The 23167-nt window shown below is 35.6% G+C and overlaps 1 protein-coding gene across 2 annotated transcripts in view; it reads right to left on the bottom strand.

Moving 5' to 3' along the window:
• The window catches only part of UBE2W (ubiquitin conjugating enzyme E2 W), a 113294-nt gene that overhangs the window by 52056 nt on the left and 38071 nt on the right, over positions 1-23167 (bottom strand). For both annotated transcript variants that reach the window (XM_074203679.1, XM_074203680.1), the window contains exons 2-3: positions 11553-11644; positions 7504-7606 (exon numbers count right to left, since the gene is read on the bottom strand). In XM_074203679.1, coding sequence (XP_074059780.1) covers positions 7504-7606; positions 11553-11644 — 195 coding nt within the window. The remainder of the gene's footprint in view (positions 1-7503; positions 7607-11552; positions 11645-23167) is intronic.

Raw genomic sequence — 23167 nt, 5'->3', positions numbered from 1 at the left:
ATCTTAAGTTATTGGCAATGGGAATGAAGGGAAACGATTAAGATGTAAATGAGAGAATAGAGATGAGGGAGAAAGCAAAGTGAGAGAAAATCTTAAGGTTACAAATGAAAGGCTTCATAAATAAAGGTCCCATAGATAAAAAATGCAGGTTACAAATGAAAGGCTTCATAAATAAAGGTCCCATAGATAAAAAATGCAAAGTTAGAAGGGCTGTATCTATTTTATTTTATTTTTTAGGTTTTTGCAAGGCAAATGGGGTTAAGTGGCTTGCCCAAGGCCACACAGCTAGGTAATTATTAAGTGTCTGAGACCGGATTTGAACCCAGGTACTCCTGACTCCAGGGCCAGTGCTTTATCCACTGTGCCACCTAGCCGCCCCTTTTACTTTATTTTATTTTTTTAGGAGAAGGGCTGTATCTATGAAGAAAGATAAGAGTTCTATCATAGACATTATTACCAATACACATACATAAAGAATTCAAAAAGGTTTTTGTTGCTGATTCTCCATGACCCCATTTGGAGTTTTCTTTACTATATTATTTGCCATTTCCTTTTCCAGTTCATTTTACACATGAGGAAACTGAGACAAACAATGACTTGACCAGGGTCACACAACTTGAAAAGCTAGTGAGGTTGGATTTTAGCTTAGGTCCTCCTGACCCCAGGCCCAACTTCCCCTAGTTATCCATAACCTGAGTTTAAATGCCTGACCACTGGCCTTTCCTTCCCTAAGAAAGCCCCTGATGTTTTAAGGCTGAAATTGCTGTGTTCTGTTCATGTGCTCTTCCCACTCCTGAGAGTTCCAAAAATTTATTGCAGTAAGACAGAGTGACTAGAATGCTAGACAAGTCGGGAACACCTGACTTTAAATTCCATCTCAGACATTTACTAGCTTTAAACCTGGGTGAGTCACTTAAACATTTCCAAGGCATTTGTATCCTCAACTATGAAAGGGGAGGGTTGGACTTAGAGCCTCTAAAGTTCCTTTGAGCTCTTGATCTATGATTCTATAACCTATCAAGGTACTAAAATGCTTGAGGCACTTGGGGTCACTTGTGATGTGTGAATTTTTGAAGCTGGTGATTACAAGATCACTATGTTGCAAAAGCAGAAGAAAAAACCAGGTAGAGTGATACATAAGAGAAAATTTATGACTGAGATCCAGATTTTAATACATGGAAGTCTTAAAGCAGATAGATATGAAGCAGCTACGTAGTGCAGTGGATAGAGCACCAGCCCTGGAGTCAGGAGGACCTGAGCTCAAAACTTCGTAACTGCCCGGCTGTGTGACCTTGGGCAAGTCTTTCTTAATTGTGTTGCCTTAAATAAATAAAAAATAAGAAAAGCAGAAGGACAGAAAAAGAAAAGGCAAGATAGTCAATCTTAGGTACTCAGGCATTTCTGACAAGACACAAACTTGATGAAGTCACTGAGAGGGAAAATCTAAAAGAAGACATAGAAACTGAAGGTTTGCTTCATTAATTATTTGAGAAGTTAACTTTCTTGAATTTTTTTCTTTTTTTCACAAAAAGTCATTCTACATCCTCTAAGGTAGGTACATTAGGAGAAACTATGATTAGAGAATGTTATTCTTACATTCAGTCAAAAGTTAAATGAAGAGGCAGAAAACTGATAGAACACAAGTGACTGAGTCAAATATCTATTAACTCTTTGGTGGATTTGTCATGACCAAAAGACATTGGAACACTTTTATTACGGACTTGAAGGTAGACATGGAAAACTTATCAAATTTGCAGTTAACAAAACGAGAATGACAGTTATAATCAAATGACCATCAATAACCATTGAAGAGAAATTAGAATACCCTGCCCTCCTTGACATTTCTATGACTGTGAATATTCCTTTCAAAGATACATCCATTCAAGACCTCTTATGCTAGGAAACACATATTCACGTCCTCCTGTAAACATTTCCCCAGGGGCTTCAACCAATGTAGTGAGAAGTACTTCCCTTTAGCTTTCTGGACATTGTATGGCTATCCACACAGACTGTCCATCAGTTATTCTTTGCACTTGCCAAATAATTGTCCACCCTATTGTCTAGAAATATATCTTCTATACACTGCTTCTCTGGTGCAATTTTAGAATGATGTTTTTCAGCTTCACAACCACTATGCATAATTGCACTGCCTTTTGGGGAAAACTCTACTTTAATTCTACTTAGACTAATATTCCATAATTTGTTTATTTTCATGGTATTCTTACCATATTCCCTGGAATACAAGATGACCTTATATCCCATGTAATGATATTTCACTTTGCCCTTGTGCATAGGATAAATTTAGCTCCTCAAATTACCTTATTTGCATTTCCAGGAGACCATAGATGCAAGTGACTTTTGCCTCCTCATTTCATTTCACAATGATGATAATAATGTTAGTATTAATAAGATGGGTTTTTGTTGGTGGGAAGCCTAGGATTATTAAAAGAAATTCCTGCCCAACTTTCCAAAGGCAATTCAATGTGCTACCAATTTATTACCAAAGGAAGAGAAAAGGGGCAAGAGATAGTTAAAGTGAGGGAGATGGATAAGAAGACAGGAAGGGAGAAAAAGAAAAAGGAAGATAAGAGGAAGGGGAAAAAGAATAGAGAGAAAGATGGGGAGGGAAAGAAGAATGAAGGGAAGAAGAGAAGGGGGAAAGCAAAAAGGGAGGAGGGAAGGAAAGAGAAGCGGAGGAAAGAACAGAAGGTGGAAAGGTAAGAGGGAACAGAAGAGGAGAGAGGGGGGGAAAGGGATAAAGAGATAAGAAGTAGAGAAAGAGAGGGAAAAGAAATAGGGTTCAGACAGACAGACAAACTCTATGGCTCCTAGCCATGTTCTGATGTATTTCATACTTAACTGGGCTTCTCCTCAGATAACAGACTATTTACTGTCAAGGCATTACAGAAAGTTTACAATTCACAGGTACAGCTTTCGAGAATCCAGATTATCTCCATGCATGTCATGAGGAGGCATGGAATAGAACTAAAGAAAACAATATGGAAACAATAATATTGCATACAAGACAGTGGAAAGACTTATAGTGGGTGTGAGCAGTCATAACATGTTAACTAATAAGAATGTTAAAGAATAGGAGCAAAAGATATCTTTATGAAATTGCATAATGGGCAAAAAATGATGAATGAGAGCCCAAATGGTCAACTAATATACCTTCATGATGTCAACACAAAGTGAGGAAGGCCTCTAACAGGTGCGGTAGGTCCCTTCTTGCCCCCAATCCCCCCACTGTGGTGAAATTACAGAAGGAAAAAGACAAAAAGGGCAGGATGAAAAGAAGTTATTTGCATTCCTGGAGGGAACTTCTAAATTGATAAGACTTTTTAAAAAAAATCAAAAATCCATTTGAGTACCAAATATGGAAAATAGCAGTTTTCAACACTTTCAAATTCTCACTTAGGAAACCCTGAAATGTTCCAGGGCTTAATGCAATTAACACAATGTCAAATATAAAAAAGTACCAGGAGTTTCTCATCCTTTATAGGAAATCTCTCTTGATTCAGACTTGTTCTGGACATCTTATAACACTTTTGGCAAGCATGGATTTTTCCTTATTATATTTCACTTGTTATGAATAGAAGCATCTTGGTATAATGGATAGAGCTGGTCTTGGAGTCAAGAAAAAAAAATACTAAGTATAACATACTAACTATGAGAAGGCTATATCAAATGTGAATATCAGTATAAAACTGGATTTAATTTTAGCTACAATTCTACCTTTATATACTGGATGTATGACCACTAGGGAATCACTTAATCACTCAATGCCTTATGTCAGGTGTGTTCAACCTGCAGGTGCAGGTTGTTGTGCTCCTAGGTGGTGAGGGTTGCACTGTATTCAAGAATGGGTATTGAATTCTATATGTGACCCTTGAGATGTTTTTCTTGGAAAAACAGCCAAAAGAGCTAAAAAGTTGGACTGGCACTACCCTAGGCAATTCTCTTTAGAAAGTACAGAGAAAAGTTCTAACTTGCACTGGCAGAGGATATTTCCTAATGCAGGAGTTCCCTATACTAGTGAAATTTAAATTTTATTCTATCTCTTGATATTAATAATCAGAGAATCAAGCAAATACTTAGTTCTTTAAACTTTCTAGGAAGTTTCTAAGATCTGACATATGTATGATGATCTTTACTTTTATTCTTGATCTCTATCCTAAAAAAAGCAAGCTGTACATAGTTAATTTGAATATGACTTACTTGGTAACTGTTTTCTGTTAAAATCAGTTGCATTATTTGTCATGTTATATATTTGTCACACAAATAGAGCTTCTTAATTTTGTGTGAGTATTCATGATCCATGCAAGTGAGATTTCTGTATATTCTAGGAGCCTTTTTTGACTTCTCTTGCTTTTACTATTGAGTTATATTTGTCATATTTTTTGGCCACAGTATATTTACTATATAATTTCCTATGTCCACTTTTAAAATGTTAACATTGAGTATCAATATACATTGTTATAATTTGGAATATTTTATTATAGAATTTCTCTACTTTCATATCCCCACCAACTGTAGTTACATAAGCTAAAGTTATTTTCATGGTATTCTTACTGCAAATTCTTACCATGATCCCTGGAATACAAGATGACCTTATATCCCATGTAATGATATTTCACACTGCACTTGTACACAAGATAAATTTAGCTCTTCAAATTCCTTTATCTGCATTTTCAGGAGACCATAGGTGCAAGAGACTTTTGTCTCCACATTTCATTTCACAAATACACCAAGGTTAATATTGTTTGTAGTTACTAGTTCAAGTAATTCATATGAGAAGAATTTAACATTTAAATTAAGCTAAATTCCAACCCAATGTGCTAAAATTAAATATGCAATCCCATGTCTGGGTTCCAAAAATAAGTTATAAGAGCAAAGGACTGGGAAGGGGATAGGCAAGATGATATAGTTAAATATGAAAAATTAATAGGACTCTCAGCAAACTTTCAAAGTTCCCAGATAAGGTAGAATGATATGGCAAGCAAAAAAAAGCTAGAGATCTTAGACTGCAGAAAGAGAAGCAGTATCTGCAAAATGTAAAGTTATAAATGACTACAATGTCAAGTCAGAATATATCTGAAATCTAAGGTCAGTTTGGGGTGACACATTTTAGAAAGCACACTGAACAAGCATCAGTTGAAGGCACTGGGGGATGTTTAATCGTGTGTGTGTGTGTGTGTGTGTGTGTGTGTGTGTGTGTGTGTGTGTGTCCCTGTGTCTGTGTGTCCATATCCTTGTGTCTGTGTATGTCTGTGTTTCAATCTAGCTATATTCAAGTATTTTAAGAATAGTCATATTATGCAATCATCAGGGTATCCAGAGAAAGAACTGTGGAGTTTAAACAAAGACTTTACCTTCAATTTTTTTTTTATGTTTTTGCAAGGCAAATGCGGTTAAGTGGCTTGCCCAAGGCCACACAGCTAGGTAATTATTAAGTGTCTGAGGCAGGATTTGAACCCAGGTAATCCTGACTCCAGGGACGTTGCTCTATCCACTGCACCACCTAGCTGCCCTTCAATTTTTTTTCAAAAAAAGTGTCTTATGTACTACATAATTGCTATCTCTAATATTTTATTTTCTTCTCAAGATTATGATTTCTCTCTCAACACATTCAATTTCGATCAATGTATACCATATAGTATGGAAACAATGTAAAGATTATCAGACTACCTTCTGTAGGGGAGAATTGTAACATTCAAAACCTTACCAAAAAATGATAGATAGAAACCACTATTATATATAATTGGAAAACAAAATATTAATTTAAAAAATGAGGTAGGGGGTGGCTAGGTGGAGTAGTGGATAGAGCACCGGCCCTGGAGTCAGGAGTACCTGGGTTCAAATCCAGTCTCAGACACTTAATAATTACCTAGCTGTGTGGCCTTGGGCAAGCCACCTTGCAAAAACCTAAAAAAAATAAAAAAAATGAGGTAGGTTATAAAAAAAAGAATAATCATACTGAAAAAAAAGGGATTTTAGTCTTTCTACCTGAACTCAGGGAAAAAAGATACAAGATGTAGAAGATAAGATTTGGATTACACATAAAAAAAACTTGCTAACAGAGCCATCCAAAATGGGCTTGAGAGGTAGTGACTTCCCCTCAGAATCAGAGATCTTAAATAAGCTTCATGGCCATCTGCCTTCCAGTGATTCCAGTTGAGTCAACCTAGAACTCGAGTATTATTTAGAATATGAAATATTAAAACAGATTTAGTGAGACTGCTTATTCTTCATATAAGTTTCACAAAAAACTTAAAAAATTTCAGCTAACATTCTACAAGCAATTTTTAATGCTAAATATACTTGGAATTCTTTCACATAAAACTGCAAGGGAGGGGTTAGATACAACTGTAGCCTCAAGAATCGTCTTCTGAAGACAAATTTGTAGACATTGTACCAAGTATTCCCTAAGCCAACCTAACACAAATTTTTGAAATATTGAAGAATACTTTAGGCACTATTTTGACTAGAATGTAGGAGCTTTAAAATATAGAACTATGGCATTTATTTTGTCTGCCCAAGGGCCCTTTCTTGCTCCAACATTTTGTAGTCTTTGCTATTTCAGGTAGATATTCTCTGTACTTGCAGATGAAACCTTAATGGTGACTTCCAGATATAAACACTATTCAATAAGTGAAGGCTAATCACTAAGTCACTAAATTACAACTGGTGAAAAGGTGTGTGTGTGTGTGTGTGTGTGTGTGTGTGTGTGTGTGTGTACACACATTTATAAAAGTATACATATACATATGTGTATGTGTATATGTAATGTATTTGTCTCTGACTTTCTAATTCATAAGAACCTACACAGTGACATCACAGTATTTGATCATTATCAAAAGCAGAAGAAAAAACATTCTCCACCAAAGGACAGTTCCATTCAGTCAAAAGCAGGAATACTCACTAAAAAATTTAACATTTCTAAGGAATCCTTCTCACAGGCTAAGGTCAGAATTTCATTCCTTTTAGTCTGAGACTCTACAAATAAAAATTCTATCTAAAATAAATAACTAAAAGGTACATTAAAGTAACACTAGGTGTGGAAATTCAGAGTATAGAGGAAAGTGAAGAGAATGATCTTAGTTCCCATAAACTAAAATGGTAATAAGGTGCTTTGAGACTACAGAAAAGGAATAAAGACATTCTCTTGAAAGAAGACTATATATTTAGATTTGAAGGGGAACGCAAAGGCCAAGTCCATAGATTTTACAGATAAGGAAAATGAAGCACAAACAGGCTAAGGCAGTTGCCCAGAGTCATTCAGCTAGGAAATAAATGTCTGATGCAGGATTAGAATGAAGTTCTTCCTGACTTCAAGTCCAGTACCCCTATCCATTATTATGCCATACTGCCAAAGTCAGAAAAAATTATCATTACTCTATCTTTTGGTTAAGATCAAATAGGGAAAAAACATATATAAAAACTAAGTTAAAACTAAGTAAAATTTTAATATAATCTAAAATTTTAAGTAATAAAAGTGATTACCTGAGGAGAATCAAAAGGATATCGACTACTAAATTTAAATAGAAGTTGAAATTTCTCGCCTTCATATAAAGTACCTGGTGCACCCTCCATGTCTACAATCCACCTGGAATAAAAAAAAAAAGCAAATTAAAATCCTATGAACCATACATTTTTTCCCATTTGGAGAAAATAAATATCACTACATTACTCAGAAAACTCAGCTGTTTTTCTACTCTTAGGAAGCTAAGTGACTAGGTGCATAAGGCAGAGGACTCAAGAGTCAGAAAGAGTCCAACCCCAGATACTTATTAGCTGTGTGACCTGAGCGAGTTACTTCACTTCTTTGCCTCTGTTTCCTCAGCTGTAAAATAGTAATATAATAATGTGTACCTCACAGGATAGTTGTGATTAAAAATATTATATGTAAAGCATTTTGAAATCTTTAAATAAAATGCTAGTTATTGTTAAAGTCATGGAAGAAATTACAGTTTGGGTAACAACTCAAGATTAATCAGAAGAGCAGTGACATAATATTTTGTATATTAAGGTTTGCAAAGCACCTGAGTGATCTCACCGGACCCCACAACAGTGAGGTACTACAGAATTAGGTTAAATGACTTATCCAAGGTCATAGAAATTGGATTTGATATCTTCCTGGCTTCATGTTCAACTTAGCCTATTACAGCTGCTAGATGTACTGTTTTCTACCTATATTCCCTCATAACCACTAAATCATCCATCAGGTTATTTCTGCTAGTACTTCTGCCCTGCCTCTCCAACCTCTCTGCTGTCCATACTCCTTGACTTCCCCTCATTGTAAGCATGGATTAGTTCAACAGGACAGGCCTAGAAATTTTCCACCTAAAAGGCAATTCAAATAAGCTTATAGAGTCCATTTCATACTTTATTGCATTTGATTCTTACAATTCTAAGATAAAGGAATAGTTATTTCTATTTTAGAAATGAACAAATTATACTATAATAAATATAGGGATCATAAAAGAAACAACTTCATACAAGTTTTCTCAACAAAAGTACATGTGGGGGGTGGCTAGGTGGCACAGTGGATAGAACACCGGCCCTGGAGTCAGTGGTACCTGAGTTCAAATCCGACCTCAGACACTTAATAATTACCTAGCTGTGTGGTCTTGGGCAAGCCACTTAACCCCATTTGCCCATTTGCCTTGCAAAAAAAAAAAAAGTACATGTGAATGTAAAGACTGGCAAATTGCCTTCTGTTGGGGGGGGGGGGGGAGTAAGATTTAAGATTGGGGAAAAATTGTAAAACTCAAAATAAATAAAATCTTTAATAGAAAATAAAATCTTTAAAAATAAAAAAGTATATGTGAGTTAGAAGAACAAGAACAAGCAAAATTGAAAAGAAAGGCCTAAGAATTGGGTTCTAGTTCCAAATCTTGCCATAAACTAAAAGAAAAACCTTGGGGACAATAAAATGTAAACCTTTTAGAAATTAGGTCTGTTTTGGTTTTGCATCCTCAAAATTAACATAGTGCCATGCAGTCAGTGGTGATGTTTTTATCCTTTGTTTTTAAAGAAGACCATGACCATTCTCAAAGATGATCCATCAGGGAGGTGATAACATGACATGGGATGTTGTGTTAAGCCACCAGTCTCACTTTGCTGAAGTCATCTGGGTCCAGTGGTCAGAAATGAATCAGGACAGCTAGAGATAGTCTTGGATATGAGGCAATTAGGGTTCAGTGACTTGTCCAAGGTAACACAGCTTTGTAAGTGTTTGAGGTTAAATTTGAATAGAGGTATTTAATGTTAGAATTGACTTGGGCACTTTATTATTCTGTGTCTCAATGTTTTCATTTACCTTGTTTCTAAGGAAAGCACTTTATTATAACTTGTAGAGTCTAAAAAACTATCATCATCCTTAAAATCGGGAGACTACCAGAAAGTCTATAATGACCTTTCTAACACTATTAAGTCTGGGGAGTAAAAGAGATGACAAAGAAGAAACCATAGCTGTTCTACACTATTCCACCCACCACAGAGCAGCAGCAAGTTCTTTGAGGGAAGAGTGAAGGTCTTCTCTTTCTGCAAGCAAACAGCTAAGGCACTGTGGCACTTAGGATCAAGATTTTTGTTTCTGAGAATACAGTGGTAACTGAAAAGGAGTTAACTACAAAAGATCTAGCAATTCTTCTATATACTTCTGTTTTTAAGTAGTAACTTCTTTACAAAAGAATTATATAAAGAAAAACCCATAAAGTAAAAGCTATGTTCTATTCCTGACTTTCTAATTAACTAGCTTCATGACCTCAAACAAGTTATAAATCTCTATGCCTTAAGTTTTCTCATCTGTAAAATGCAAAGATTGGACTAGATAACTATTTTCTTTTAATTCCCTTCTAGTTCTATGACCTCTGCCAGGAAAACTTTAGTGAACTGGTGGTTAAAAACAATTAAACTGACTACTCCTCTACCCCAAAGCTTGAAAAGTTCATACTCTACCCTGCTTTCATAAATCACACCATTTACTTTAGGGAAGTATCAGCCTATAGTTTCTTGCAAGTCAAGGGAACAGTGTCCTTACTTACAAAGTTCTTTTAACCTTTAATGCTTCCCACTTGGAAGTGTGCTACTGTGAGAGGACACAGTGTACAAACTGTAGTTACTCAATGATACTAAAAATCTTAAGATCTTGAAAAAAAAAGACAACATGAGACTTAACTAAGAAATGACCAGGAAAAGCATAAAAACCGGATCATAGTCTTCACTCAGCTAATGTGCCAGCAATTTAAACTAGGGGAAGAAACTCTTTAGAGGTTTCCTCAACTATAAAAAGAGATCAGATGTTTCCAAAGATCTCTTCTAATTCTAAAATTCTAGTATCCTATAATTAAGATCTCAGCACATTATTTGAGCTGGCCTTCTGCCTTGAGGCTATTAGCCCCATGTAAAAGTTGAAAAAACTAAAGTCCTCAGAGAGAAAGTGACTTTCCAAGGTCATTACTTAAGTGGAAGAAAGGAAATTAGAATTTGCAAGTGCTTTATATAAGGAAGGTACCATGAGATAACTGTGGAGCATATTCATAATTCTGTTACATTTTTTCACATTAATCTGTGCTAAAATACATGTGCTTGTCTTCCTTCTCTTAACTTCCATTTTTTATGGAGTTGTACTTCAGAGCTAACTTTGAACAACTGTCTGCAATATTCTCATCATTATCATCTGTGACAAGTAGAACACCATTTTAACAAATGTCTGATTCTTACAGAAACAAATCAATTTATGTCCTGATGAAATGATTCCTGTTAATAGAATTTAGTTGATCAAGTATAATTAATTCCATTAAGAGAAACTCTCATATGAAATGCTAAAAACAGTTCTATTTGTTCTTATGGTTTTGTTTTGTTTATAAATTTTCTCCTAATTAGTCTTACTAAGCTATGTGAAGAGTTGAGTATTCCTTTATGTGTAACAAAAACATACAAATATTAGTATTTTTTAAAATTTAAAATTATACTTTTATACACTTTATTTTTCCCAGAATAAACAACGTAAAGAAAGCTTTCAAGATTCATTTTTAGAGATTCTGAGTTCCGCATTTTTCTCTCTCCCTCCCTTCCCCCTCCCCAAGACAGCAAGTAATCTGATATAGGTTATACATGTTCAACAATGTTAAACGTATTACCATATTAATCATGTTGTGAAAGAATCAGAACAGAAGGGGCAAAAGCCACAAGGGAAAACAAAAAATAAATTTTTAAAAAAGTGAAAATAGTACACTTTGGCCTCCATTAAGAGACTACATAGTTCTTTCTCGGGATGGAGAATGTCTTTGGGAATTGTTTCTGATCACTCTACTGCTGAGAAAAGTTGATTCTATCATATTTGATCATCACCCAATGCTGCTGTTAAATGTGGTACCTTTCCTTTAAAGATAATTTAATGTGATATAGACTAGCCTAAATTAGCCTATCTAATGCAAGCTATAGATCACTTAATGTCAACATATCAAGAATATACTAAAATGCTATTAGAAAAATATTCTTGGTTACTAAAAATAACATAAAATAAAGGTTTTAAAAGTACTCACTGTGTAATGGAATTCTGAACACTCTTTTCATTCAAAGTCATTCCTGGAGGAGGGTCATTTTGCAAAGCCAATAATTCTTTTTGCAGTCGTTTCTAGAAAAGAGCAACAGCATTTCAAGGTTTTGCATAATTTTTTGTTATATTACACATGAATTTATAAACCTTACAAAAAAGAACTGAAATACTGAAATCTCTAAATCAAATGCCTTTCATAATTCATACTTTTTCATCATCCACTCCCTTGAAATTGATATTATATTCAATTGCTATAAATTATATTGCTTATATTTCTACAACTTATAAAACATTTCCAAACATATGTACTCATCAAAAGTTCTTGTAACTATAACCATAACAATTTGAAACTAGTCACAATTTCCCAGACATACAAATGTGCAACACTTTTAGAATTGCAAGGCTACTATTTTACAACAATCTCAAAAACTGGTGTACCCTACAGAAGCTAGTTAAGGGACGCTTTTACTGTGTTCTACCAAATGCTTACCTATTTGGAACCTTAGGGAATAAATAATTCCAGATAACTTAATTTTACAATAAGCTAAGGGTTCAGAACCTTGAAGTACCAAAACTTTCTATTTGGGATAAAAGCCAAAATGAAGTTTTCCTGTCCTCACATTTTACTGAAATAAAGTCTTTTCCTCTTCTTCTTCTGTTATACTTAGTGGTCAGTCCCCATACAACCAATTATTACTATGTTGATGAATTTCAAAACAATTTATCAAGCCCTAACCTCTCTACTGACCTTCAGTCTTGCATCTTAGATAGCCCAAAGACAATATATCCAGGGGATAGTTTAAACTTAACATGTCCAAAGCTGAATTCATTATCTTTCCCCCCAAAGCTTCCTCTCCTCCAACTTTCCTATTAACGTTGTGAAAGCACTACCATCCTTCCTAGTCAGCCAGGCTCACAATTGAGGTGTCCATCCTTGACTTCTCACTGTCTCTCACCTTCTATAACCTTTGTGTCAACTCTTGCATCTTCTTTCCTAACACTGCTACCACCCTTGGTACAGGCCCTCATCATTAGATTATTGCAATAGTCCACTGGTTGCTCTGCCAGCCACAAATTTCCCATCACTCCACCCCAATCCATCTTCCATTCCGCTATCATTGTGATATTCTTAAGGAGCAAATCTAACCATGTCATTCCATTACTCAAACTAGTGGTTCCCAGTCACTTCCCAGATCAAATTTAACAATCTCTGGCATTTCAAGTCCCTCATAATCTGCCTCATATTTTCAGTTTTCTTACATCTTATAAACACCCCCCCCGACACACACACACATACAATACACATTCTGTGATCCAGTCACACTGGTCTCCCTGTTATTCCTCACAAAAGACATCATCTCCAAACTCCAGGCATTTTCAAAAACTAGCTCCCAAATCTATAATGCTCCCTCTCCCCCTGTCTCCTGGCTTATTTCCATCAAATCTTAGCTAAAATCATGCCATCTAAAGACTTTCCCAACACTTTTTCCATTGCCTTCCCTCGGTTAATTATTTCCAATTTATCCAGCACATAATTTGTTAGTACAGAGTTCAGCATCTCTTTTTTCCAAGTTTTCCTATCTCCTCATTTATTATCAGGTGTCACTTTCTAACAATTGTCAGTGTATCTGCCTGTCTTAACTTCTCTCTCCTCATTTACATAATTCATTGATTCTAATCTGATGATTTAAGAAACTAGATAATTAAATTAATTAAAACTTCTTAACTCTCTTTGTAAAAGTAGAGAAGTATATTATTTATAATATCAGACTTGGTTAAACTATTTTTTAGTTTTACTGAAAATATTTTTCTTTTTTTCATTTTTGTTAGAAAGGATGACACTCTGAAGGGAGGGATATGTTGGGAAAAGTAGATAATATGTAACAAAAAATGTCAAAATTTTAAACTTAAAGTAATTGTAGATGACTTCTGAATAAAAGGCATCTATGGGGCTCTGCTTATAAAGCTTATGAACTTTAGTATATGGATTTTTTTTGACAAGACTAATACCCCAGGACCCCTTTTGTTTCCTCCTAATTCCTGGCTAGATAAGTAACTTTTCCGTTACCATCATATCCTCAACTTATTTTGACTGGAAACAAAAGCGAAAAGTATACAAATATTAGAGCCAATAATCTCTAATACTTTATGTTACCTTCCATTATTATCCTCAGAACCTAAATGAATCTGCTTTACATATTCATTTAGTTTCTATTAAGAGTTCATCAGGGGCAGGGCAACTAGGTGGTACAGTGAATAGAACACCAGTCCTGGAGTCAGGAGGACTTGAGTTCAAATCCAGCCTCAGACACTTAATAACTACCTAACTATGTGTGTGGCCTTGCGCAAGTCACTTAACTCCATTGCCTTAAATAAATAAAATTTAAAAACCAAAGCAAAAAAGGAAAAGTTTAAAACAAAAAAAAAAAGAGTTCATCAGGGCAGTGCAGTGGACAGAGTACTGGCCCTGGAGTCAGGAGGACCAAAGTTCAAATCCAACCTCATAGACTTAATAATTACCTAGCTATGTGACCTGGGACAAATCAATTAACCCCTTTGTATTGCCAAAAAAAAAAATTTCATCATTGACTCAACATTCATTTCTTTAGAAATTTTATAAGATTTTCTTCCTAGCTCCCTCCTCTCCTCCAGGGTCCCTCCTCAAGAAAGCAAGCAATCTGATATGTTATAAGTGTGTAATAATATAAAACCTATCATCATTGACTCTCAATCACAATGCCAGTTCTCCAGTCCAGGGGAAAAGAAAGTTAAAAGTATTTAATATATCTAGCATGACCTGGCACTTTTATATTTGTTCCCAGGTTAATCAATATAAGAACACTTGAGAGTAGGGGCCATGATACAAGAAAATTACAATTTGAAGATTTCCAGCAGCCTCACTAAATTCAATAGACATTTTTTTTATTTTAAATATTTAATTTCATTCTGAAAAAAAGTTACCTAGACAGTACAAGGAATTACTGTTCTAGCCAAATCATGTTTTCTAATCCCTTTATGACCAATTCTGAATGAATGAGAATACTATCCAGCTTCCATAAACAATTTCCTTCCCTCTAATTCATACAAAGGGGAAATTTCACTCTGGGTAAATTTGGCATATGATTCAGTAGACTCTAGAGCTGAAAAAGATAACTGAGTGGTCTGATTCAAACAGAAGAAATTTCAAAAGGGCCTTACTTTCCAAATCCAGCTAGGTTATAAACAAAGATGGCAATAAAGGAATTATTTAGGCAGAGGGGCGTAAGTCACAAAGTTGAAAGTAAAGTTAAAAGCAGGTAAGCATACAGTCAATAATAGTAGGAAAAATATTTTAAAAGTAGACAGAAAAATTTGCAGCCCTCTCTCTCTTTTTTTAAGTGTTTTGCAAGGCAATGGGGTTAAGTGGCTTGCCCAAGGCCACACAGCTAGGTAATTATTAGGTGGATTTAAACTGAGGTACTCCTGACTCCAGGGTCAGTGCTGTATCCACTGCGCCACCTAGCTGCTGCTACCCCTCTCTTTTACACACACACACACACACACACACACACACACACACAGACAAACACACAGACAAAAAGCTTATCTGTCATAGACCTTGCTTCCAAATTTATGACTTCAGTTCTTTTGTCCATATTGTACAGACACAAGCATGAACACATTAGTGACATTTTGCTAGCTGATGTAGAGCACAAGAAAGATTAATCAGATATGGTGCCATTCTCAAGGAAATAAAATCAACATAACCTTGAGAAAGTTGCAATTTTTGAGTCAATTTCTTTATCTCTAATATGAAAATACTATCATATGCCCAACTCCCTAAATAAAATAAAACAGTAGATGTAAAAATATTTTTAAAAACCTTAAACCTTTAAGTGGCAGTATCAAACAATAACCCTTCACTAAGCATGGCTGTATGCTCAGGTCCTGAAGCTACAAAAAATAAATTGTCCCTATCTTCAAGGATATTATAAATTTGCTTATACAGGAAAAGAAAAATTATAAAAACTTAAAAAACAAACAGGTGAACAGATTTAAATAGGAATCCAAAAAAATTTAATTTGAAATTTAAATCTAACAATTTCAATTTGTCACTGTAGAACACTTAAATAATAGTCAACTTTGGCTTCTTCTCTGGTAATTTTGTAACTACCTAAGTAAAATTGGAATTTCTAATTAAAAAGAATATAAATTCCATGGGAGTTCCTCTTTTCTGAGTTTGAACCATCAGATTATTTAACACATCACTGAACTTAGAATAACACTATCTCTCCAGTTTCTTTTTTTAATTATTTTTTCCTATCAAAAATCATAAGGAAAGGGGGCAGAGCCAAGATGGCTCCAGGAAGGCAAGATTCCACAGAAACTCCTTCCCCAAAAAATTCCAAAAGCCATAAAATTATGACTCTAGAAAAAATTTAGGGGGTAGAACCTACAGAAATACTGAGTGATACAATTTCCCAGTCCAAGATAATTTAGAAGTTTCAAGGGAGAGGTGTGTTTCACCATTCCATGAATTGGATCACCAGGAACAGCTTGAAGGGGTGGTGAGAAAACTCTGCTGCAACAGAGTGAGTGTGGAATGAGGAGCAACAGCCTCAGAACAGCTAATCAGGGAAGGGAACCTGCACCTCCAGAGCACAGCCCACAGACGTAAAGGGGTCGGGGAGATTGCAAAAATCTGTCTACTCTCCCTGGGGCAGGACTCTGCTGTTTGCCCTCACTCAGATCCAGGTTGCAGTTTGGGCTGCCAAACTAAGATAGCCAAGCAGGGACACTCCTCACAACTCCAGGGCAGAGGGGAGGGCCAGTGGTCATCTACATATCAAAGCACAGGTAAGAGACCATTAGACCTTGGAAGAATAAAGGTCCCAGTGGGGTGTCCCCAAAAAACCCCCAAAGTCTTAGAAGTAAGGTAAATTAGTCTCAGGCTGAGGAAATGAGCAAACAAAAGAAAAAGAAGAATGTGACCATAGAAAATTACTGTGGCCCCATGGAAGATACAGAAGATGACAAATTTGAAGCTTCTGTATCCAAAGTCTCTAAGAGAAATAGAAAATGGGCTCAGGCTTATGGATGAGCTCAAAAAAAGATTTTGAAAAGCAATTAAGGGAGGTGGAGGAAAAATTGGGAGGAGAAATGAGAATGATGTAGATAAATCATGAAAACCAAATCAGCAGTTTGGGGAAATACAAAAAGATACTGAAGAAAAGAATATGTTAAAAACCAGTTTGGGCCAAATGGAAAGAGCAAAACAGAAGGCAAATGAGGAGAAGAATGCCTTAAAAAGCAGAACTGGCCAGTTGGAAAAGGAGATACAAAAAGCTCTCTGAAAAAAATAACTCCTTTAAATGCAGAATAGAACTAAAGGAAGCTAATGATTTGGGAGAAATCAGGAAGAAATAAACCTCTTCCAAAAGAAAGTCAAAAATTAGAAAAAAATGAGAAACATCTCATTGGAAAAACAACCAACCTCGAAAACAGATCTAGTAGAAATAGCTTAAAAATTATTGAGCTACCAGGAAGTCACGACCAGGAAAGGGGCCTAGACTTCATTTTTCAAGAAATAATACAGCAAAATTGACCTGAGATCCTAGAAGGAGAGGGTAAAATAGAAATTCAGGGGGATTTATCAGTTACCTCCTGAAAGAGATGGCAAAAGAAAAACTTCCAAGAATATTATAGTCAAATTCCAAAACTTCCAAGTCAAAGAGCAAATATTACAAGCTGCCAGAAACAAACAATTGAACTACCATGGCTCTATAGTCAGGATTACACAGGATCTGGCAGCATCTACATTAAGGGCTCATAGGGATTATAATATGATATTCTGGAAGGCAAAAGATCTTGATTTACAACTGAAAATCAACTACCCAGCAAAACTGAACATCCTCTTTCGGGGGGAAAAGATGGACTTTCAATGAAACAGGGGACTTTCAAACTTTCCTATTGAAACCACCAGAGCTGAACAGAAAGTTTGATCTCTAAGTACAGGATTCTGGTGAACCACAGAGGGGGTAGATGAGAAGGACTAACTATGAGGAACTGTTGAATAGTCTGTATTCCTGCATGGGAAAAAGATGCTGATAACTCACATGAACTTTCTCATTTATAAGAGCAGTTAGAAGAAGCATATATAGACAAGGCACAGGAGGGAGCTGAATATAATAAAGTAAAATGATAAGGTCAATGAATGATAAAGGAAAGTACTGAGAGGAAGGGAAAGGAGAGAAAGAAAGGGCTAAGATATTTCATATCAAAGTCAAGAAAAAGCTTTTTCAATGGAGTGGAATGGGGGAAGACAAGGGGGGAATAAGTGAGCCTTCATTCTCATCAGAAATAGATCAGAAAGGAAATAATATAACACGTAATAGGGTACAGAAATCTATCTTACCCTAGAGAAAAAATGAGAAGAAAGGGATGAGATAATGGGGAACGGAGGGAGGGAAGGGGAGAATAGGTAAGAGAAGAGAGGGAAGATTGAGGGAGAGGGTACTCAGATACAACACACTTTTGGACAGGGACAGGATGAAAGGAGAGAGAGAGAGAGAATAGAATAAATGAGAGTGGGGAGGAAGAGAGTGGAGGGAAATACAGCTAGTAATAGCAACTGTGGGAAAAATAATGAAGCAACTTCTCTGGTGGATTATGATAAAGAAGGCAACTCATCACAGAGACAGAGCCATTGGAATCTGAACAAAGACTTAAGTACATTTTTTTTTTCCTCTCTCACTATTCCTGAGGTTTCTCATCTTCTTGAGGGGAAGATACTTAATCTTATAACAAGTTTATTGTAATGACATAAAATAAATAAAAAAACAAATCAGAAGGAGGGAAAGAAGGAAACTTCTGTCACAAGCATATAAAGTAAAGCAAAACAAATTTCCTAATTGGTCATACAAACTTCATTCAACAGTCTCTTTCTCCCCACTGTAAGGAGCTGGGTAGAATGCTTATTATTAGTCCTCTGGAATCAAGATAGGTCAAAATGCTCATAAAAGTTGCTAAATCTTTTAAATCTTTGTCTTTTCTATAATTGTTGCTGTATAAACTGTTCTGGTTCTGCTCATTTCACTTGGCATCAATTCATACAAGTGTCCCAAGTTTTCCTTTTTATTATCTCCCAATATATCTATATTTCATTAAATATTTCTCAATTGCATGCAAAAAAAATTTAACATTAGTTTTTTAAAATTTTGAGCTGGCAAATTCTTTCCCTCCTCCTTCCTTGAGAAGGTAAGCAATTTGATATCAATTACACATGTGAAGGAATATATCTAACACAGTTATATATGTATGACCTGTAACAGATTACTTGCCATCAAGGGGAGGGGAAAATGGAAGGGGGGGGGGTGTGAAAAATGTGGAACTCAAAATCTTGCAAAAAAAATTTTAATTTTGAAAATTATCTTGACATGTAATTGATGAATGAATGAATGAATAAATAAAAGTTACGTATGTAAATTCATATAAAACAAATTTTCAGATTAGCCAGGTGACAAAAACAATACAGTCCCCTTCACAAAAAACAAGCAGACTCCATCAATTCCTTTTCTGAAGGTGGATGGCATTTTTTTTAATCACAAATTCTTTGGAACTGTCTTGGATCACTGTATTGCTGAGAATAAAAATCATCCACAGCTGATCTTCCTACAATATTGCTGTTTCTATATTCTCCTAGTTCTGCTCACTTCATCAGGTTCATAAAAATCTCCCTAGGTTTTTCTGAAACCGACCTGCTCATCATATCACAACTTATTCAGTCATTCCCCAATCAATGCACATACCCTCAGTTTCCAAATTCTCTGACACTACAAAGAGTTGCTACAAACATTTTTGTACATATAATTCCTTTTCTCTTTTCTTCAATCTCCTTGGGATTCAGACTTAGTAGTGATTACATTGAGACAAGGAGTAAGCAAGCTTATGAATAACCCTTCGGCAAAGTTCCACATTGCTCTTCAGAATGGTTGGGGTCATTTCACAATTCTGCCAACAAGGCATACTGTTCTCAAATTTTCCATATCCCAGTAAATCTTTTTCATTTTCCTTTTGTTTTAATTTAGATTTTTTCTAATCAAAAGTGATTTAGAATATTGTTTCATGTGACTATAAACAGTATTGATTTCTTCTTCTGAAGACTTTCTGTTCATATTACCCCTTGCATAATGACATATTATTATAAATTTCACTCAGTTCTCTTTATTTTTCTTGTCTTCTTAAAAAAAGCAAAAACATGGTTAAGGGGCAGCTAGGTTGGTGCAGTGGATAAAGCACCAGCCCTGGTGTCAGGAGTACTTGGGTTCAAATCCGGGCTCAGACACTTAATAATTACCTAGCTGTGTGGCCTTTGGCAAGCCACTTAACCTCGTTGCCTTGCAAAAACCTTAAAAAAAATATGGTTAATATGTAAACATTTTGAACAATTTCATATTATATTTACTATTGCCTTTTCAGTGGATATGGGAGAGAAAATTTTAAAAAGGACACCAAAAGTGAATAAAAAATAAATTTAACAATTTTTAAAAAAATCTGTTGCTGAATTAAAACTTCTCTGAGGTACCACCTCACACCTCTCAGACTGGGTCAATATGACCAGAAAGGATAATCATCATTGTTGGAAGGGTTGTGGGAAATCTGGGACACTATTACACTGTTGGTGGAGCTGTGAACTCATCCAACCTTTTTGGAGAGAAATTTGGAACTATGCCCAAAGGGCAATAAAAATGTGCATATCCTTTAACCCAGCAATATCACTACTGGGTCTATACCCTGAATAGATGATGAAAAAGGGTAAAAACATCACTTGTACAAAAATATTTTTAGCAGTCCTGTTTGTGGTGGCAAAGAATTGGAAATCAAGTAAATGTCCTTCAATTGGGGAATGGCTTAGAAAACTTAGAAAACAAATTGTGGTATATGTATGTCATGGAACACTACTATTCTATTAGAAACCAGGAGGGACAGGATTTCAGGGAAGCCTGGAGGGATTTGCAAGAACTGATGCTGAGTCAGATGAAGAGAACCAGAAAAACAATATATACCCTTAACAGCAACATGGGGGTGATGATCAACCCTGAAGGACACCCTCATTCCAAAAGTGCAACAATCAGGAACAATTTTGGGCTGTCTGCAAAGGAGAGTGCTATCTGTATCCAGATAAAGAGCTGTGGAGTTTGAACAAAGTTCAAGGACTATTCCCTTCAATTTAGGGGGAAAAAAAACAGATATCTTATTGTTGGATCTTGTTACTTCTTAGACTTTTTGTCTCTTCCTTAAGGAAATGATTTCTCTCTCATCACACTCAATTTGGATCAATGTACAACATGGAAACAAAGTAAAGACTGACAGATTGCTTTTAGTGGGGGGGTGGGGGAGGGAAGTAAGATGGGGGGGAATTGTAAAACTCAAATAATATCTTTAATAAATAAATTTTAAAAACTCTGTTGCTGACTAATGTATCAAAATCAAACTCCATTACTTGCTTTGCTTTGAAAGTCCTCAATCCAACCTTACTTCTTATTACTGAGTAACACAGCCTACACTTCAGTGTGATTCTAATCTCAATGCTCCTACTACCAAAAAATGTCCATTCTTACCTTTGCTAATGTTCTTTTCTCTGCCATCTAGAACAACTCCCCCACCCCCAATTTCTCTCCCATGATCTATATATCCTTTAAAGGATATCTCTTTCAACTACTTTAATTCATACTAATCTCTGCCACCAATGAATTCCTATTGCTTTTAATCGGGGAATTTTAAAGCCAGAATCCTAACCCATTAATTACAGTGGCAATTCTAATCCTTTCTTACCTCAAGCCTCTTATTATATTCTCTGTCCCCACCCTCTCGACTGAGGACTTCACCAAATAAACTGGCATTTTAAGAGTTCCCCTCAGCTGTGAATTCATTCAACCTTTCTGGAGAGTAATGTTGAATTATGCCCAAAGGGCAACAAAAATGTATATACCCTTTGATCCAGCAATACCACTACTGGGTCTATACCCTGAAGAGATGATGAAAAAAATATGCATAAGCAGCCCTGTGTGAGGTGGGCAAAGAACTGGAAATTAAGTGAATGTCCTTCAATTGAGAAATGGTTTAACAAACTGGTATATTTATGTCATAGAACACTACTGTTCTATTAGAAACCAGGAGGGACCAGAATTCAGAGAAGCCTGGAAGGATTTGCATGAAATGATGCTGAGTGAGATGAGCAGAACCAGAAAAACATTATATACATGAGGGTGATGGTCAACCATGATGGACTTGCTCATTCCATCAGTGCAACAACCAGAGATAATGTTGGGCTATCTGCAATCGAGAATACCATCTGTATCCATTCCTCTTTACTCCAATTTATCCTCCCCTTAGCTACCCAAATGCAAATCTGACCATGTCACTCCTTACTCAAATCGAGTGCCTTGCAAAAACTTAAAAATAATAGCTATAGACTCTTCAAGAAGCTCTATATGCCAACTCAGAAAACAAGCTAAATCATTATTACTGTATTATGAGAGTCTATTTCAGGTAAATTCCTTTAATGAGTTCTAACTTCTCCTAAAAACAAAGACTTCTTTTAAATACTAATTTTCTATGGATCTGGTTGTATGGAGTATGAACTGAGACAGGAAATAAATTCTTCGAGGAATAAAAATGAACATCACACAGGACGTTAGAGAGGCACGAGATGAGTATGAGTTGGTTGCCACATATAACAAATAAGGAACTCTGAAAAACTGTAATAGAGGTGTTAAGGACATATATCAAAAGCATTTTTTTTTTTAGTTTTTGCAAAGCAAATGGGGTTAAGTGGCTTGTCCAAGGCCACACAGCTTGGTAATTATTAAGTGTCTGAGGCTGGATTTGAACTCAGGTACTCCTGACTCCAGGACCAGTGCTCTATCTACTGTACCACCTAGCCACCCCCAAAAGCATTTCCAAAAACGTGGGCTAACCATATGACAAGTGGTGGTAACAGGTGAAAAGACTGGATAACCCAATGTCTAATGAAAGTGAAGGCCCCCCCAGGATGTCAAGTGGAAATCCTGCAATGGATTTATAAGAAAATATGAACAAGATTTTCAGGGATTATTGGACTTTTTATGGGTAATTCCAGTAATGCAATAGAAAGAATCCAGGGCTATGATTCAGAATTGGGTTAGTAGTCTCAACTTTACCATTAATCATATGAACTTAGGCAAGTCATAACCTCTAGTAGAATAGAAAGTTGAACTTGGTGTTCTATAAATCATATATATATATATATGCACACACAAATATATATGAACATATATATGTATGTATACATTTAATTACAAAATCATTAAAAGCTATTTGCCCCCAGATACTAGAGATACAAGACAAAAAAAATTCCTAACATTAAGGAGTTCATTTTAATTGCATCATCTGAGGAAGTAGAAAACAATAATAGGAAAAGGATAAGTTTTTACTGCTATTCAAGAGCTATTGGTCTATAAATTATGATATTTAAGATTCTTTTGCACAATATTTGGTTACCTGACAATATTAATTAGGAAATTTTTAAAAACCATAAAGTTAATTGTATTTTCATCCCAATTTCATTTCTGAGACAATGAT

The sequence above is a fragment of the Macrotis lagotis genome, chromosome X (assembly GCF_037893015.1).
Source record: "Macrotis lagotis isolate mMagLag1 chromosome X, bilby.v1.9.chrom.fasta, whole genome shotgun sequence".
Taxonomy (NCBI): Eukaryota; Metazoa; Chordata; class Mammalia; order Peramelemorphia; family Peramelidae; genus Macrotis; species Macrotis lagotis.
The sequence above is the reverse complement of the archived record's forward strand: the minus strand, read 5'-3'. Positions and strand labels throughout refer to the sequence as shown.